This window comes from Herpailurus yagouaroundi, unplaced genomic scaffold (genome assembly GCF_014898765.1).
Source record: "Herpailurus yagouaroundi ecotype Mexico unplaced genomic scaffold, PumYag 159, whole genome shotgun sequence".
Classification (NCBI taxonomy): domain Eukaryota; kingdom Metazoa; phylum Chordata; class Mammalia; order Carnivora; family Felidae; genus Herpailurus; species Herpailurus yagouaroundi.
The window spans coordinates 83233442-83253585 of NW_024412400.1; the positions used below are offsets into that span (position 1 = coordinate 83233442).

Here is a 20144-nt window from a genome sequence, read left to right on the forward strand (position 1 = left end):
CGACATGGAGCTTGAACTCATGAACCATGAGATCATGACCTGAGCTGAAACCAAGAGTTGGACGCTCAACTGAGCCATCCAGGTGCCTCTATTGTGGGAAATATTTAAGAAGCATGTCTAGGAAACCAGCTAGGTTCTGATTTTCAAATAGTTCTTTCTGCAGCTACAGAATTGTCTTCCTAAATAATCCCTGCATTATGTAAGATTAAGTTTTTCTCTTCCTGATAATCAGGTCATTATTAGTAATTGAAATGACCTCTTATCTCTTAATTTGCATTATTTCAAAGTACAATGATATTTACAGGGGAGTGCTTTTCCATCACTTTCTATTACAATAAGCTATTATTTCATTAGAAATATATTTATTTTGCTTTAGGAAGCTCTACAATGTTTTAAACACCTCTTTGTTCTTGAATAGATTCTTCTGGTGCCCTCTGTTGTATGCATTTGGCCCACTTCAGCTACTCTTGGTGAGGAATAATTTCCAGCCTGGGAATAAAGTGAAACAAACAAACAAAAAATCCAACTCCCTGTATTTCTTGTTTTCCCAGCTCCCCAATCACAGTTCTCAGAAACTCAGATTCAGTGCCAATGCCCATTTAACCATTGGACACAAGTTCTCTGATTTAGGCAACTTGAGATGTTATTATCTACCCATGTGTCATCCAAGACTCTGTGGACTACACTTGTGATACAGAGTTTATTTTCAGTGGGTATGATTTAATGGCTACCATTTGGCATGGAACTGATTTCCAACTGTGTTTCCTTCTGATTTCACTTTATACTATTTTTTCAACAGAGTCTCAATATCCAGCTATCAAGAATGTTCAGTGCCTGATGATACAATGCCTGATTAACAACACTGCTTCTGTTTCACCTGGCACTTCTGGTTGGTTCTTGATTGCATTCCATGCCCTCTTTCTTCTTTAAAGCAGGATAAAAAAGAATACTTGCTCTTTTTTTTTTTATCCCACAGGATGTTTTTGAGATACATATCATTATTCCTCTAACACATGTGGTATCATAATAGTTTTGGATAAATGGTAAAAGGAGATAATGTTCTGAAAAGGGAAGCATATCTGTTTCATTCTTTAGCACTCTTTCTTCATTTCAGTTTTCTTTCTCTTTTCCCTCCATTTTGATATATGTTTCGATTTTTTTCTTTTCTTCCCCTCCCCACCACCCTTCTCCCGTCTCTTCTCTTTCTTTTGGGTGTCTCCTTTTATTCATGTTTTGACTTTTCTTGATCCATAGTACACTGAAGCAGAAGGATTCACTGTAGCTTTCAGAGTAAAAATGAGGTAGAGGGATTTGGTGAGAGAATATTCTTCCTCATGTGCAGACACGAGGACACACAAAGTTTCTAATAGCAGAGCCCATATCATGCATTACTTTAAGACACAGAAATCACTAGAAATTCCCAGTTCAATTTATTAATGTGAAAAGATCACACCTGTATGATGTCACGTTGTGACTTGGCCTGGTGAAGTCTGTCATTTTGACAGCCAGCTGAGATGCACTGGCTATATTTCTGTAGAAAGCTGCGCAGTCCTGCTATCATAAATAAGATGCTACACTTGGTCATAACAAGACCATAAACTACCAACTTTAGAATACTACATAATATTTGTTTTATTAATTTCTTTTTTGCTTTACTTTTAAATGCAAGATTATACTGTTAGAAAGGAGAGAGATCTAATATATATCACTGAGCATTGAAATCTTGTCAAAAATAAAACACATCTCCTCTTTATAAGACTAGGTACAGGATTTCCAGGACATGGTTTCCGATTACTATTCTTCTATTATATTCTTTTCATGGGTACCTTTGTTGCAAATGCAGTTATCAGAAATATGCAAGCGTTCTTTGCCACTTTACTAGCTCAGATTCCCTGTTTGTAATTTTTAACATTCAAGAGTCACATTTATATCAGTTACAAACTTTTCTTGGGAAACAAACCAAAATAATGCCTTTCTTAAAAGTATGAAAAAAGTGGAATCTCAAAAGTTGCCATTATTTATAAATCAGACAACTGTAATAAACCAGATGCAGTTACCATCCAGTGGGTCCTCTCCTCCTAAGCAGTGTCCTCACAACCATAGGTAATATTAATTGAGTACTTAATATTATATTAAGATATACTTAATATTATATCTTAATATAATATTAAGATATACTTAATATTATAAGTATAAGTATAACATTAAGTATAAGATATACTTAATATATATCTGCACCTTATATACACTATGATTATTTTTCAACACCCAAAAGAGAGATACTTTCATTGGTTAGCTTTGCAACTGAGGAAACTAGAGAACAGAAAGGGTAGTTTGCTGGAAGTATTGCAGGACACCATAGGGCAGAATCAGCATTAAAACTCGTGTGTGATTAGCTCTAGGGTTCCTGCTTTAGGCTTACAGTCAGATAGTTTAATATGTCTGAGAAAAAACAAACACATAAATCTTTCTTGACTGGTCTCAAGTCAAGTTCTCGATCCCAGTCCTCATGGGGGTGCTCAGCACTTCCTGGAACCCTACCGCATTTCTCTTGCCAATTTCCTCTCCCATTCTTCCCACGGGATATTACATCCCTTCACTTAACTCCTCAAACTCTCCTCAGACTCAGGCAATAGGCCTGTCTTCTTTCTTTTCTTGACTTTCTCTCTCCTTGCTCTCCCTCTCTCTCCTTCACGTTTCCCTTCCTTCCTCCTTTTTTATCAGTAAACCACCTTGTTTTGCATTTCACGTAGAAAGAAGAAGAGGAAGTGTTTGTATTTCCACCATGAAAACGACCCACCTGCATATATCTGCTCACACGTGTTCTGGCTCCCTGCTTGTTACAGAGCTTGAACCCTCTCTGCACCTGTCTAAAGTTGGCCCTCCACTTGCCACTTCCATGCTGGAGCCCACTCCCTTTGGTCAGTATGATTCAGTGACCATCTCTCCTCTAATGCCCAAAGTCACTTCTCCCCACATGTTCCCATCAATCTACAAATATGGTGTAAAAGCTCTAAGCAAACAAGCCAATAAACCCCACTGTAACTCGCATATTTCTCTTCAGCTACTGCTTCCTATTTCTCTGCTCCTCTTTTACAGCAGAGCTCCTCCAAAGTGTGACTTAATATTACTTTCTTCTTTTCTTTACCTCCTGTGATAACTTGAATCCACTCTAATTAGGCTTATTCTGCTACACCACTGAAATCACTTGCCAAGTCACTGTTGCCTGTATGTTATATACCCATTGGTCAAGCCTCCAGCAGCTTATGGGATCCTCTGGCAGTCTTTGATAGATAACAGCTGTGGTCATAGTTTTGCCTCTTTCTAACTATACAAACCTGGGTGAGCTAGTTAACCTCTCTTAAACTCAGTTTCCTCATGTTTAAAATTGGGATGATAATCTTAACCTTCATACTCTCAAAGTGTTAGTGACTATCAATTGATACTCAATTGATCAATACACGATCGATCATTTGTGGTTAGGGAAGCCTGCTGAAAATAACAACGAGCCACACAAATGGCATATAAGGCAGTACAGCTGCTACTAATTATTACTTATATTACTGCTGGATTCCTGAAAATTATTTAGAAAGTGAGAGTTGTTGTAATTATGGAGAGAACTAGGTGGAAATCTTTGAGGGTCAGTATGGTTCTATAAGGGAGATTGGAAAACTTGTGTGGAAGGCAATTGTAGTTGCTGACAAATTATTTCCAAATGGAAGCAATACAACTCCAGTTTCTGATAAAGTTCACAAATGACACTCTATAAAGAACCCCCATCCTACATCAGTTTCTATCAAAGAAGGATGAAATATGACTAATCTTCTTATTACTACCAATTTAATTGAATTTTCCTTGGCCCTCTGTAATTTCTAAGAAGTGGAAAGGTTAGATTGCTCTGTCAGTTAATGTACCATTAAAGATATTTAATTGTCTTAATAGCAGATCATGGAAGGGTGTGAGCAATTAACATGAAGCAATTTCACACCTTAATTAACGTCACATGGGATCCCTTTGGAACTGGAGAAGAATTCTAAGCGCTGGTTCAGAAGCAATGTATTGCCAAAGGAACTCACCCAGCACACTGTAAATATTTATTATAAAGACTTAAGAGACATTGTGAACACAAAGATCTATATCTTCATGTGTAAAGAGATCAGAAGCAACATTTGTGTGCAGGAGAGAGATAGATATGGAAGAAGAATGTGTCAGGGAGAGGCAGGAGGGTTTTATTAAAGACTAAATTCAAAGCCAGGAAAATGATGCTTTGAAGGAGTTATACTGATTTGGGGGAAGAAGGTGTCACAGGCTGGCAGGGATCCAAAACTCAAAAGGTGGAGAGAGAGAGAGAGAGAGAGACAGAGAGAAATTACAGCTATTGTCTTTGCTATAACTAAAACAATCAGGGGCATCAGCGGTACCCTTTGCTCCTCCATCTTTCTTTGTCTTTTAGTATGGTTGGGTCTAAAAGAGGATTTTGGAAAACACAGCAGTTTTCTTTCCAGGCAATTGAAATAAAAATGTCAAAATCATTTTGCTATTAGTATTCTCCCAATTAGAGGTCTAAAGCATTAGGACCCCTGATTTGTTCAGTTCTTTGGTACCCCATTATAGAGTTCTTGAAGAGATTATTTTCCCTCCAAATTTCAACTTTCACTGTCTCTAATCCCTTTGTGAATACCACATCTCACAGCATTTACCCAGTACATAACCCAATAACACTATGTCCAGTTTCTGAGAGAAAATGAAAAAGACACTTTGCATTGATCTGACAGATTTGGGATATCCAGCTTTCTTACAATGTCTAATCTTCATATTATTCCTATGAAACAGATGGCATTTATAATCAACTTCATCTTCAGAGATCACTGAGGTTTAAAAGGGCAAATCATTTTCTCAAAATTTCTTAGAAAATCATTGGCAAAATTTTGATCAGAAGAATTAGACATTTATTCTTGATTAATTGATTTCTACTAGGTTATTTTTTTCTCAGTGTTGACATAGTGCGATAATTGGTGTTACCTCTTACTCTGTATACTAATTTAACTCAGCACTAAAATACAGCCATCTTAATAGCAGTAGGAAATGGCAAAATGTGACATGTTTGATATATTTAATTCCATGGTGTCAGAGTGACAATTTACTCTATGTTAGTCCAATATACTGATCACAATAATTTGAATAAATTTAAATAATTGCCTTTGGACATCTAGATTTAATGCAAATAAGCCTCGAATCACCAAATTCAGTTTAGGACACTAAGTCTTGATCCTGGTTGCCATCATAAAATCAGAACAACTCTGGAGACTTGGCCTGAGAATTTATAGCTTTTTGAACACTTCAGATGGTTCAGATACTCATGTTTGGGAAACACTGATCTACATTATACTTCTGGCACTTAAATCAGGTTCTATTAGCTTAAGTCAACAGTATAACAGGAAAAACGGATAATTTTACCTGTGTGTGTGTCTGTTAGTCTTGTCTCCCCACTTGAAAATACATTGGTGGAAATCAGCAAATGTTCCTTTATTTCCAGTTTAATATTTCTGTTGCAATGATTCTCAGTTGATATTTACTAATTTTACTTTAGAAACATATTTCTCTCTCCAGGATTAAGTTCATGAAGCTTAAACCTTTGGAAATGCACACATTGTTTTCAGGAGGAAGGAACTAGATTCTGAATGCCAACCACCTGCAGGAGCTGAGTAATGAGCTTCTTGGAGGAGGGAGGAGAAAAGGAGGAGATTGTATCTTGCTCTTTGTCAATGAGTATTTGGCTGCAGTATCTAAAGCTAAAGGGGGAGGTTACCACCAAGACAATTTAAATCTGGGGGAGTTACTTATCTGTTGTGTGAACAATGCTCTGAAAGGGCAAAATTGGGAATCATGAAGCCTATGCTGTTGTCTTAAATTCCAGGGGAGGGGACCCACGTAAAGTAAAGGTTGACGTGCAAGTGTACATATAATGGGTTTAAATATCAAGTCCATCCATCTGTCTGAACAGACACCCTTGCAACCCTTCATTAACACCGCCTGTGTTGTAAACAAAGGGTGGAGAGTGAGGCCATGATGGGAAAGGGGCTGGTGGGTAATTATTATCATGTAATCAGTGTGGGATTTAAAGATCCTGGGACTGGCAGAGTTTAATTTTGGGAATCATGACATTCAAAATGATATCATCATCAGGAAGTGGGGAAAAGACAGAGCTATTTGAAAAACAAAACAAACCTCCTCTGACTTTTCCTCTATCAGTGGCCAATTCCCTTCCTAAAAGGACATTTACAGTCCGTAGTACTGGACTCTGTTGGTAACCATACAGTGGTAGGTTTACAGGTTTACAAAAATTCCTTTAAAAACTAAAAATAACTAACAACCTTTCTGGTTAGCCATCAATATGGACAGCCTCTTATGAAGCTGTCATTTTCTTTCTTTTCTGAAAGTGTCTTCTAGTTATGTGCTTTATAACCGATGTATGGAAGAATTTACCGAAGACTTTCTTTACAATGAATTACGGCTTAGAATGTTTTTCATCCTACTGCTTCCAAAAAAACCCCAAAAAACAAAAAACAAAAAATAAAACAAAATCACAGCAGGGATCAGCTGCTCCAAATTTTTCTTTTGCAGAGTAGGAAATGGAGCCTGTTAAAATTAAGCAAAAAAAAAAAAAAAAAAAAAAAAAAAAAGATGTATTCTCAATTCTTTCTTGCCTAGTTTTAGCATGGCATTCCCATAACTATCCTATCTGATTATCTACCAATACGAGTTTATCTCATCATATCATGTATACCTTTCTCCATTTTGCATGGTTTGGAGCTAGCTTACCGTTCAAGCTGTGCCATGGTATATAACATTTCTGCTTTGCTATCACTGACTTTTCTAAGTATTAGCATATCCATAGGCTTACTTCAGATTAAAGGGCAGTAGAGTACAGGGAATAGATGTATAGGTTTCGACAGTGAGCTTCCTAGATTGCAGTCTCAGTTCTGTATTTATCTAGCCCTGTGATTGGACAGGGCTCACTAACTTTGTTATTGAAATATTAGTTTCTTCATCTATAAAATGAGGGTAATAACATAAAGCTGTTGTGAGGTTTAATGAATGTAACATATACAACCTGCCTAGCAAACGATAAATTGCACATAGATACAGTAAGACTAGTAATCGTAGTAATAAAGTGGTGGCATGAACAGTTTGGGGATCCTAGTGAGGAGAAAGAAATTCTCACTGCACAGTTCTTGATGCCTAACAAAACCTCCAGTGTACATATCTTTGATAATGGTTATTACATAATTATATCATTTGATATTATAAAGCACAGCTGCATGAAGAATCATTGGGAAAGCATTCTTATTTTTGCATCATAACAATGGTATCAAATTACAAACGAGGTATGGGTGGCACCTGTGTGGCTTGGTCAATTACGCATCCCACTCTTGATCTCGGCTCAGGTCATGATCTCAGTTTGTGAGTTCCAGCTCTGCGTCCAGCTCTGCGCTGACAGCTCAGAGCCTGCTTGGGATTCTGTCTCTCCTTCTCTCTGCCCCTCCCCCGCTTGCTCTTTCTCTGTCTCACTCTCTCAAAATAAATAACTACAATTTAAAATAAAAACCAAACTAGGTATGGGAGAACTGATCAATTTCATGTGTCTGTCAACAATATTTAGAACATGAAGAGCTCCATGAATCTGAAAAGGCTTTTATTTCTAAGCAGCAAGTATACTCTCGATTAAAAAAGGAGAGAAGCGAATGGAATACATTTATTCAAAAGCATTTGCCAGGGTCTTATTATGCTATGCTGAGGTTCCATTTCAGACTTCAGACTGTAAGCAATTTCATCCATCTTCACAGAGATGTAGCGCTTGCTTGCTGGAGTCAGAATGCCTTGGCTTGGACTCTGCCTCTGGGCAAAAAAACTACACGTGTCCCCAAACAGTGAAAAAGGAGTATAAGAAGGAAAGTTCTGTTTTGTGTAGTTAAAAGTACAAAGTGTGAGAAGAGTTTTGAGCAGGACCAGGGACATTTTCCCCCAGTGCTTTGAACACAGTATCAATTGAACAAATGTTTGTTGACTGTTACAGTCATAGGTACTATGCAGCAGACATTGTGACCCTACACTGCTTGACCTGACCATATCTTGTAGATAGGGCATTGAAAGCCTGGCTAAGTTACAGAATTGCAATGCACTGCCTCAGTTTCCTCATTTTCTCAGACAAGAAGGCTGAACTAATTCTTTTAATGACTAATAATGTGACTTTTAGAAAGGAATGTTATTGGTAAACGTCTAGGTCACTACTATTTTCTTAGGCTGTATTAAAAAGCTTGGCTGAATTCAGTAAAAGTGTTTACCTCAATGGTATATCTCATCTTACCTAAGGAACAAGTCACCAAAAATGGTGACCTAGCATAAAATTATTTATTCCACCAACCAATTTGAAATAAGTGAACAGTATATTAAATGATCATGAGAAAGGAGGTTATAGCCTCCACTGAGAAGGATAAAATTGAATATTGTAAATATTTATTGATCACAGTAGATAGAACACTCCTTTCCTTAGAAAATACAAAGAAAAATTAATACATCATATTGTTAGATCTGTTTAGAAAGATGTATAGATTAGGATACAAACATATTTCTAAAGGCTTTTTGCAAACTTTACAGCACTATGATAGCATGACTGGTTTTTCAAGAATGTAGCTTGAGAAATCATTGTGTTCCCCAAAGAAGGAAATTACCTGCCAAATGGTAGCTAGCACTATTTTTTTTTCTACTTGGAGGAATTTTCTAGCTTCTATAGTCAAGCAGTTTTTAAAATAAATGCCAAGCATTTGTAACAGATTTTTTTTTTTAAGGAAGAGGTACCACTGTGTTTTCTGAAACTTTGTTTGGATCTCTTGCATTCCAAGCAAACTCCACTGAGCAAGGGATAAGGAACCAAATTGTCATCAACACACAGATCAGGGTCTAAAAAGAAAAGAAGTTCATTTCATACCTTCAATAGGTTTTGGTACAAAATGTGATGAAGGCTTGGTTTTCTTCACTCTGTTTCCCTTCATAATTTGACCTTCTTTATTGAGTCCTAGAAACCATGCTCGGCCTGATTCCTGCTGACGATACAGTGTAGAAGAATAAATCACATAGTAGTTTTCAAATACAGATTCCTTAAATTTGCATTCTGGAGTGAAAACATCCTGCAGAAGAAAAGGAGATACAAAAGAAAGGACGGATTTAAAAAGTTAACTAGCATATGCTTAAATGCAATGAACCTGAAATATAGGTTCTCTGTTAAGAACAAATCAGAGGCAATAGCACATAATTTCTGATAGCACTTGGTTATAAAGATTCATCATACAAAATCAAGAGGCAAGATTTCCTTTCTTTTTAAAAAAATTTTTAGAAAGTTTATTTATTTTGAGAGAGAGAATCCCAAACAGGCTTTGTGCTGCCAGCACAGAGCCTGATGTGGGGCTCAATCTCATAACCCTGAGATCATGACCTGAGCTGAAATCAAGAGTTAGACAACCAACCACGCCACCCATGCATCCCAAGATTTCCTTTCTAGACAAACTTTCCTTCACAGAAGACAACTATTCAGGTTTGAATCACCCATTGGGCTAACATCATTCAAAGCTGTGCCCAGATCTGGTGCCAGTAAAATCTTTTATAAATTTAAGAGAATGACTATTGCACGTTTTAGTGATCCTTATCATATAAAATGTATCTCTGGGAATCAAAATCAAACACAACCACAGAACCCACAGGCTCATAGGTACACATTTGTGTACCTTATATGTACACAAATTTACTATGAAGTCAAAACTTGTTGCATTAAATCACCAGTACACTACCTCTTTGCTTAATGTCAGTAACTTTCCCTTTCATCTCTGTAACATTTTTTAAATTTAGTAATTTAAATTTCAGGTATAAAAACAAAACACCCAGAGATAAGCAGTAGAAAAAAATATTACCACTACACTGTGTGATCTTCAGTGAAACATAGAATAAAAGTTGAATTCAAGATGGAATCTTAAATATCTTCTATTTCAACATCATCATTAGTAAGTGATATAGCCAAAAGGTTATATGATTAATTCAGAGTTACACCAAAAAAAAATTACTGCACCAATGCCAGAACTCACATTTATTGCTTTTAGAATCGCTGCCTCTCAAAATCACCTTTTCTGCCCGAGTCTTGTTTAGTGACTTACAATGAAATTTTATAACCAATACAATAAAATCAAATCCTAACATGTCAAATGGACAAAATATATTCTATGGAGAGAAGAAATTCCTCCCCTTCTAATATAAGCAGAAGAAAAACAATTGTGCTAACATCTTCTTTAGCTATATGTAAATAAGAATCCTATATGCAAAAAAGATTTACAATCATCCCTGCTGCCTTTGTGATGTGCTGGAAGAATCTCTTCCTTGTAACCCTTTAAGTGTAAGGCCCCAATGGTTTCATGCAGTTACACCTGTAGTTAAGTGACTGAGGAATATGTGGGACTAAAGCTGCGTGAAATCATGTCCTTCTAGGTGATAGACTAGTCCCCTAGCTTCCTTTGCAGAAAACTACAGTGACATGTCGATGGGTGCTGGTGAAGGCCTTCAGTGACAAAAAAGACAATGGTTAAGATGCTTTCTTAATTTAAAATGGTTCTAAAATTACAGAGCAAAAAAGTGAGACTACAAAGATGGGAAGGGAAATGGAAAGGTGGTTGTAAACATTATGTATGTGTATATTTGTAATCTACACATACATAATATAGATAGATATATATTATTGACATACATTTATAATATTTATATGCATATCTATTTATACTATATTGATAATAACACTATAATGCCATAGGACACTCTCAATTTTAAGTAAACGTACTGGCTTAAGAATCAGAGAAACGAAAGACAAAGACCACTTCACATCTGCTACAATGGCTGTAATAAAAAAGATGGATCATAAAAAGTACTGGTGAGGATGTGAAGAAACTACAGCCCTCATCTACTGCTGGTGGGGATGCAAACAATGCAGCAGCTGTGGAAATCAGTTTGGCAGGTCTGCAAAAACGTTAAGCATGCAATCACCATATGATCCAGCCATTCTACTTCTAGGTACATATCTAGGAGAGATGGACACTCACGTCTACACAGAAACTGGTACACAGATCTTCACAGCAGCATTATGCATAATGTGGAAGCAACTCAAATATCTATCAATGAATGAATGGATAAACAGGATGTGGTACATCCATACAATGGGATATTATTCAGCCACAAAAAAGAGTGGAGTACTGATTCATGTGACAATATGGATGAACCTCAAAAACATTATGCTAGGTGAAAGAAGCTGACAGAACAGGCCATATGTTGTATGATTCCATTTATATGAAATATCCAGAATAGGCAAATCCAGACACAAAAAAATTAGATTAGTGGTTGCCAAGAGCTGGGGGTCAGGAAGTGAGAAGAGAGGAATTTTGTATGTTTGTTTTTGTTTTGTTTTTGTCTTTTTGGGGGGGAGATGGAAATATCTTGATATTAGATTAGATAGAAGTGATGGCTGCTGAGTTGAGACCAGCCATCATACAACCTCATAAAACCCACTTCCATCAAAGATAATTACTACATTGTCTTGTATACATGATTAAAAATAACAGTTTGACTGAGTAAATGATGAACTACGAGGTTTCTGTTTGGTTTTGCAATTGTTTAAAGTCTGTTCTTGAAACAGTAAAAGTCCAGGATATTGGGCAGGAACGCGAGCCAGGAATAGCATTAGGCAGGGACTGGGTCTTGAACTTCTGAGCTGGTGAAGGGGGATCCCAGACACAGCACTCAGGTCCAAATGAGAGATGAAAAGTCGGGGTGCCGGGGTGGATCAGTTGGTTAAGCATCTGACTTCGGCTCAGGTCATGATCTCACAGTTCAAGAGTTCGAGCCCGATATCGGGCTCTATGTTGACAGCTCAGAGCCTGGAGCCTGCTTCAAATTCTGCGTGTATCTCTCTTTTTGCACCTACCCCTCTCGTGCTCTCTCCCTCTCTCTCTCTCTCTCTCTTTATCTCTCTATCTCTCTCATAAACTAACCCTAACCCTACCCAACCACCCAGGTGCCCCAATTGTGTAATGAGAAATGAAATGTCCAGCTAGTTAGAATAAGAAAATCAGAATTTTGCTTCTGGATCCATACCTACTCAATGTGAGACTTTAGGTAAGTGATTAATCTTTGAATTTTACATATGCAACTATAAATTATTTTAAGGAAAGTAAGACGAAGGATGTGGAAGCATGTTGTAAGCTTTCAGAATTTACAAAAATTCCAACTCATTATTCTTCTTCAGTTTTTATTTATAGCAAGAAAAATACAATCAATCATGTAACTAGACACTTAATTCTGTGTTTTTGTCACAGAAGTTTATATCTGCTGCAGCATCCAGGGCCCTAGGCTATAAGTTAAGCTTTATTCTGCATATGTTACTTCCACCATAGCTAAAACAAATTACACATACACACTTGTTTAAAAAAAATTATCTAGGGGCCTCTGTTAAGTGTCTAACATTGGCTCAGGTCATGATTTCAAAGTTTGTGAGTTCAAGCCCTGCCTCACACTCTCTGCTGTCAGCACAAAGCCCGCTTCAGATCCTCTGACCCCCTCTCTCTGCCCCTCTCCCACTTGCTGTCTCTCTCAAAATAAATAAACAAATAAACTTTAAAAACATTAGCTAAAGCTTTCAGCAAACACTCGGGCAGTCACAGACATTCAGAAGAGGATCTGAGGTTAAAAAGCAAGTGGGTTCACAACGACAATAAATCTAATGTGTAGTGGAGACGAATAGACTTCAGAGCTAAAGGTGATAAAATCCTGGATTACCTTAATCCAGTGCATCTAATTAAAGCAGAGCAATGAACAAGTATAAAAAGGAGGATTTTTTCCATCTTTGAAAGATTAAACAGTCATATTGCATCTCATAAATTGTGTTCATATCTATTATCCTGAGCAATCAGTTCAATGTAGGTACATAGCAAGACTTGTAGAAATATTTGTTGATGAAATAGAAACATCTCCACATGTGCATCATGTATATAGATATGTGAAATGCTTTATTTTTATGTTTATTTTCCACATTTATTATACAGAACCTTTCCAAATCCTACAAAAACAAACAAAAAAAGTTTAAAAAATCTTTCCAAATCTTTTTTTTTTTTTAACGTTTATTTATTTTTGAGACAGAGAGAGACAGAGCATGAACAGGGGAGGAGCAGAGAGAGAGGGAGACACAGAATCTGAAACAGGCTCCAGGCCCTGAGCTGTCAGCACAGAGACCGATGCGGGGCCCGAACTCACAGACCGTGAGATCATGACCTGAGCTGAAGTCGGACGCTCAACCGACCAAGCCACCCAGGCGCCCCAAAATCTTTCCAAATCTTAAGTGTATTCAACTTCAGCTGACCTGGATTTCACTGGAATATAAATACGACCTTTGATAGGGCTCCAAAATTACTTTTGATCACTCATTCTTTTAGTAGAATTTGCAACGAAAAACAACTGATGTTTTTGTTCTGGCATTGTACAAGCCACTATGTGACCAGTTCTATTTCACATTTCAAATACCTATTCACTCTTGCCTTGTCCTAGAAAATTAAGAATACCTGCCCATTTCAATCCAGATAACAAGGAATGTTGGAACACCACTTAAACCCAGGCCAACCGTTCAAGATTCCTTTCAGTCTCTCCCCACTTCATTTGATTCTTACCTATTCTCTATACAATTTCTCTCTCTGATCCCCAATCTCATAGTTTCATACTCTACCTTGATCCCTCTTCAATACTGAATTTCTTCCTTACTCTTCTCTCTGCATTGATATCCTGCACAGATTCACGCTTCTCCCCTCCAGTCTTAGCATCTGCCATTACCCAGGATGAGGCCTTTCCTCCTCGGTCAGCCTGTAACTGTGCCAGCCTTGGCCCCTCTCACCTTCATTTGAATGGCCCCTCTCACCTCCTTTATATATAAATACAATGAGGAACAAGGAGACAGAAACTGAGGATATTTGATGGTTAAAATGTTATATTTTTTTCATGGTTGGCTATAATTGTCAATTGTGTTTTTATCATATCCAAATTCCTTGACATACCCATACTTTCCTGTCCTCAAATTGTACTTTCCTCAGGTTGTTCTATTTCTCTATCCAATGGAACCATGACAAACGCTTTTCTCAGTCATTATAGGTAACTGTGAACTTTCCCTCATTTCGTTTCTTATAGAATTGCTTTTTTTTTTTTGTAGTATTTAATGCACTTTGCCTCTTGTATTGTGTTTTTTCTTGTTCCTATCCTAGACATTCTGAGCTTTGCTCCAAAACCATGTTCCTCATCAATGCTTATTATGAAGCCCAGCATATTCAGCATTCAATTTATTCTTGTTGAATTAAAGAAAAATATTCTAAGGAAACAGCAAAGACTGTGTGATAAAACGGAATTGAATGACAGTATTGACTCTTTCTCTAGTTGTATGGTCGTGGGCATACCACTTAATTTTGATAACTCTTTGTTTTTTTTTTTTTAATTTTTTGTAACATTTATTCATTTTTGAGAGTGAGAGAGACAGAGCATGAGTGGGGGAGGCACAGAGAGAGAGGGAGACACAGAATCAGAAGCAGGATCCAGGCTCCGAGCTGTCAGCACAGGGCTTGACGCGGGGCTCGAACTTACGGACTGTGAGATCATGACCTGATCCAAAGTCGGATGCTCAACCGCCTGAGCCACCCAGGCGCCCTGATAAATCTTTGTTTTACCATGAATAAAGTGGGGCAATAATTATCATATTAAAACATTTGGTAAAGACACTTAAGATCTGCATTTTTAGTAAATTTCAACTATAGAAAATATTGTTGACTTGAGTCACATGGTTGTACAATAGCTCTCCAGAACTTATTCATCTTGTATAACTAAAATTTTGAACCCCTTGACCAACATGTCCCCATTTCTCTTCCCAGCCCCTGTATCCATGATTATACTTTCTGCTTCTACAAGTTTATTCAAAATTCCACATATAGGCTAAAATGAACAAGTCAGGAGACTATAGATGCTGGAGAGGATATGGAGAAATGGGAACCCTCTTGCACTGTTGGTGGGAATGCAAACTGGTACAGCCACTCTGGAAAACAGTGTGAAGATTCCTCAAAAATTAAAAATAGATCTACCCTATGACCCAGCAATAGCACTGCTAGGAATTTACCCAAGGAATACAGGAGTACTGATGCATAGGGGCACTTGTACCCCAATGTTTATAGCAGCACTTTCAACAATAGCCAAATTGTGGAAAGAGCCTAAATGTCCATCAACTGATGAATGGATACAGAAGTTGTGGTTTATATACACAATGGAATACTACATGGCAATGAGAAAGAATGAAATATGGCCTTTTGTAGCAATGTGGATGGAACTGGAGAGTGTTCTGCTAAGTGAAATAAGTCATACAGAGAAAGACAGATACCATATGCTTTCACTCTTATGTGGATCCTGAGAAACTTAGCAGAACATCATGGGGGAGAGGAAGGGGGAAAAAAAAAGAGGTTAGAGAGGGAGGGAGCCAAAACATAAGAGACTCTTAAAAACTGAGAATAAACTGAGGGTTGATGGGGAGTGGGAGGGAGAGGACGGTGGGTGATGGGTATTGAGGAGGGCACTTGTTGGGATGAGCACTGGGTGTTGTATGGAAACCAAATTGACAATAAATTTCATATTTAAAAAAATAAAAAAAACACAAAATTCCACACATAAGTAAGATTAAGCAGAGCTTATCTTTTTGCATATAGTTTATTTCACTTAATTTAATGTCCACCAGCTTCATCTATGATTTTGCAAATGGCAGGATTTTTTTTAAGGCTGAGTAACATCCTGCTATATATGTATTAGTGCCAGTTTTCTTTACCTGTCAACCACCAACAGATACTAAGGTTGTTTCCCTAACTTGGCTATTGTGAAAAATGCTAAAATGAAGATGGATATATAGATATTTCTTGAAGATCCTGATTTCATTTCCTTTGGATATATTCCCTAGTAGGACTGGTTGTTGGACCATAAAGTAGTGTTAGAACCACACACACAAAGAAAGAAAGAAAGAAAGAAAGAAAGAAAGAAAGAAATAAGACAGACGTTATGCAAGATGATGGATATGTTAATTAGCTTACTTGTGAATATCTCACAATCTTATGTACATTCTCAGTTGTCAATTGTACCTCAAAAAAGCTGGAAAAAAATCCAGCATGGGTTATATTCAAACACAACTGAAATAAAAAGATAGATAATGCCAAATGTTGACAAAGATGTGGAACACGTGGAATTCTTATACATAAATGATAGGAGAATAAATTGGTAAAAAAAACATTTTGGAAACTGGGCGGTGTTTGTAAATATAAGTATATCCTATGATCCAGTAATTCTATTCCTGGATTTATACACCAATGAAACCTCTCTCTCTCTCTTGCTCTCTCTCTCTCTCTCTCTCCCAGAAGACATATACAAGAATGCTCATAGAAACACTATTTATAATAGTCCCCAAATGAAAACAACCCAAATGGCCATCAATAGCAGAGTGGATATGTAGTACATTCAGATAATCACAAAATACTACAAAACAGTGAGAATAAACAAAATACAACTGTAAGCAGTAATATGGATGATTCTCACCATCATAATGTGGAACAAAAGAAGCCAAACAAAAATAACTTCTACACACACTGTATGATTCTATTTACATAAAGCTCAAAAGCAGGTGAAACTAATGTATTGTGATAGAACACAGGATAGTGTTCAGCAAGGGTAGTTACAGGAATGAAGGAGAGGGAGGACTCTGGGATGTTGGGAATGGCCTACCTCTTGGTCTGGGAGCTGGTTACATGAGTGTGTTCACTTTAGGAAAGTTAATTGAGCTCTGTTATAATTTGCACACTCTCCATGTATGTTATTTGTTTTCTTTTTTGATTTTTTAAATGTTTATTTTTGACAGAGAGAGAGAGATTGACAGTGTGTGAGCAGAGGAGGGGCAGAGAGAGAGGGAGACACAGAATCTGAAGCAGGCTGTCAGCACAAAGCCCGATGCAGGGCTCAAACCCACGAACCGTGAGATCATGACCTGAGCCAAAGTCGGTCGCCTAACCGACTGTGCCACCCATGTGCCCCATGTATGTTATTTGTTAATAAAAAAGCTATAGAAGGGTAAAAATGTGGCAAAGATTAAGTAAAATGACAAATGTTACTTTCCTAAAACTTTGCCCTCTTTCAAAATCAAGTTTTTTCCACATAATTAGCTAACATATAATGCATGACAATTTTATACCAATAACAATCATTCATTCATAGGTTGTGGACAAATTTTGTTCAAGATGAAAAAATAACACTTTGGGATCATGTAATTTATTCAAGAAAAAATGTTTTCCCTCCAACTCACTTATTCTACTTCACACTTTTTATTATAGGCCATTATATAATGCACATACTTACATGTTTTATTTAAATACTGCTTGTAAAACTGCCCAGGTTCAAAGTAACCATTTGCAAGTTCTTATGATAATAATAATAATAAATATAAGATGAACAGAATAGAAAAATACTATTACTCATAACACGTGAAGAAATGCGCAGTAAATATTCTCTGCAAAATCATTTGGATTCTCTAAATTTCTGGCTTATTATCCACTAAACAATTTTCCACATTGTCAAACTAACCTTTGGCAAATCAGTTAACCTGTCTGAACCTCAACTTATTCTACTATGAACTGAAGATACATTTGCTACAGACTCATGGAGCTATAATGATCAAATTACATAACACATGTGCAAGCTCTCTGATACCTATAAAGACCTACACAATCATTTGAAAGTACTTATTTTATATAGAAGACTTGACACCATAACCTTAAAAGTCACTACATTTTAGAGCGATATCACTCACAACTGCTTTTCCTCCTAGTAGCTTTACTTGCAAAATGTATGCTTCCCAACTGAAGCAGGAAGACGACTTGAATAATCCTGTATGGTTAATATAATTAAATGGCAGTGCAATTACAATTTACCTTCATCCCGTGCCTTATAGATTCCCATTTCCTCCTTACTGCTTTAGCTACCATGCTCCATAGGATGAATGTGCAATGGATGAATGAACATTCATAGCACTGCAGCCACTGGTCTCCTTGCCATTTCTCAAAACAACAAGGAGAGTCCATTTCGAGTCCTTCCCAATTGGTATCCTCTGTTCTTGAAAACATCTTCAATAACATATTAACACAGCTTGATCTCTCATTTCATTCAGGTCACTGCTCAGATGTGACTATCTCAGAGAGCTCTCCTGACTACCTTGCATAATTCAGCACTTCCTCCTCACTTTCTAATCCTTTATCTTGCTGTTTTTTCCTCCATAACTTAACACTAGTTGGCATGATATTACATATGGATTAAGCTCCATGAAAGCAAGCACCATGATTGTTAATTTCCCTCATATTCTCCATAGTTGATGGAATTAAAAACAATCTACTCTGAATCAAAATAATTTGCTGGAAAAAAAAAACTTCATGAAACCTAGATTTTTATTCCTGTATATGTGTAATTTGTGTTCAAATTCGGAAGATCACTTTGTCTTAAATTCCCTGTTCCCCTAAGCATAAAGAGAATTTTGTTGGACTAAGTGATCTCCAATGTCCCTTTTGATTTAAACTTCCCATAGCTTTAGCATTCATATTCAATAGTTAAATAATTTCTTGAAATTAAGGAGTCTGCATAAAATATTGGTATTTAAAAACAGTGCTTATCTACCAAAAATTGTGGTACTATATCACTATTAAGAAAACATAATAGGAAATGTAATCAGAGGGAAAAAACCTGCCTATTATATAAGTAGTTATGACTAATGACTTTATGATATGTAAAAATTACTAATATTTGAAACATACTAAATACAAAGGGCCTTCTAATTTTGTTTTTTTTTCCATTCCAATTAGAAACCAAAATCTAAACTCTTTTTAATGTACAAAAGCATCTCCCTTATTTGCTATGCTTTTTACTAGGTTGTATAGAAGGAAGAAAGAAATTAAAAAACATGATGATTCTTGCAACACAATTTATGTCCAACAACTCCAGAGGTAGATACTTCCTTTGGTTATAACTCCAGAGGTAGATACTTCCTTTGAATATTTGGATGTGAAGCTCCTGGTTGGCTAACTTTCTTAATGGCTTTTAGATGTATAGAATTTTAAGATCCTTGGTGTATTAGCAGCTGCTTTGCCAAGTGCATTGTCAGACATAATGATATTAAGTCAAGCAAGAGAACTTTTGTTTTCCATCCTGACAAGAGGCAAAGAAAATGTTAAAATACATTATCTCAAATGAAGCATTTTTTTTTTAAACTGAGTTGCTTTGACTAGAACAAATCTAATTTTATAACTTAAAAACAAAACCTCAACAGATATGGAATCTTTATCTATACACTTTTGAGATAATTTTTACTGGAAAACTGAGCTAATTTCTCTAAAAATAAAGCTTCTTTGTTAACATAGTCCCTGCAATATCTTACAGGACAACAAGGTAAATTTATATCATCATAAAATGATGAAAACTGGTATATTAGAAACAATTTTGGAAGCAGACAGACATAAAGATTCAAATCCCCAATTTCTTAACTTGGACAAGTTATTTTATTTTTCTGAAGCTCAGTTTTATTATCTGTAAATTAATACTAATCATACCTTCACTATAAGGTTGAATAATTAAGACAGTAAAGGTGTGCTTTAAGTAGTCCTTGGCATATCACTCACTTTATGTACTTCTAGATATACTTTTTTAGGTGATATCTGATATCACAAGTGAGAAGCTTTAGCCTGAGCAAAAGATTGAGAAAAGTCACTCTACTTGTGGAATTCAAATAATGTGTTGAGTTTCTTTTGCCTGTTAACGGGCTAATCAAGATTAAACAGAGTACACAGATAAATCTGGCTATTTCTCTTTTCTGGGTAGAGGATGTTTTTATCAATCTGAGATAAGTGATGTGGTAACTTTCAGATTCTTAACATCTCCTAATGAGGCATAATACCACATAGCCATTTGACTTGGCCTCTAGCCAAAAGCTTGTGAGTATGGGAATGAGCAGTTGG

The 20144-nt window shown here is 36.6% G+C and overlaps 1 protein-coding gene across 4 annotated transcripts in view; it reads right to left on the reverse strand.

The window, feature by feature from the left end:
- The window catches only part of FGF12 (fibroblast growth factor 12), a 561291-nt gene that overhangs the window by 11611 nt on the left and 529536 nt on the right, over window positions 1-20144 (reverse strand). For all 4 annotated transcript variants that reach the window (XM_040481104.1, XM_040481103.1, XM_040481105.1 and 1 more), the window contains one exon: window positions 8990-9188. In XM_040481104.1, coding sequence (XP_040337038.1) covers window positions 8990-9188 — 199 coding nt within the window. The remainder of the gene's footprint in view (window positions 1-8989; window positions 9189-20144) is intronic.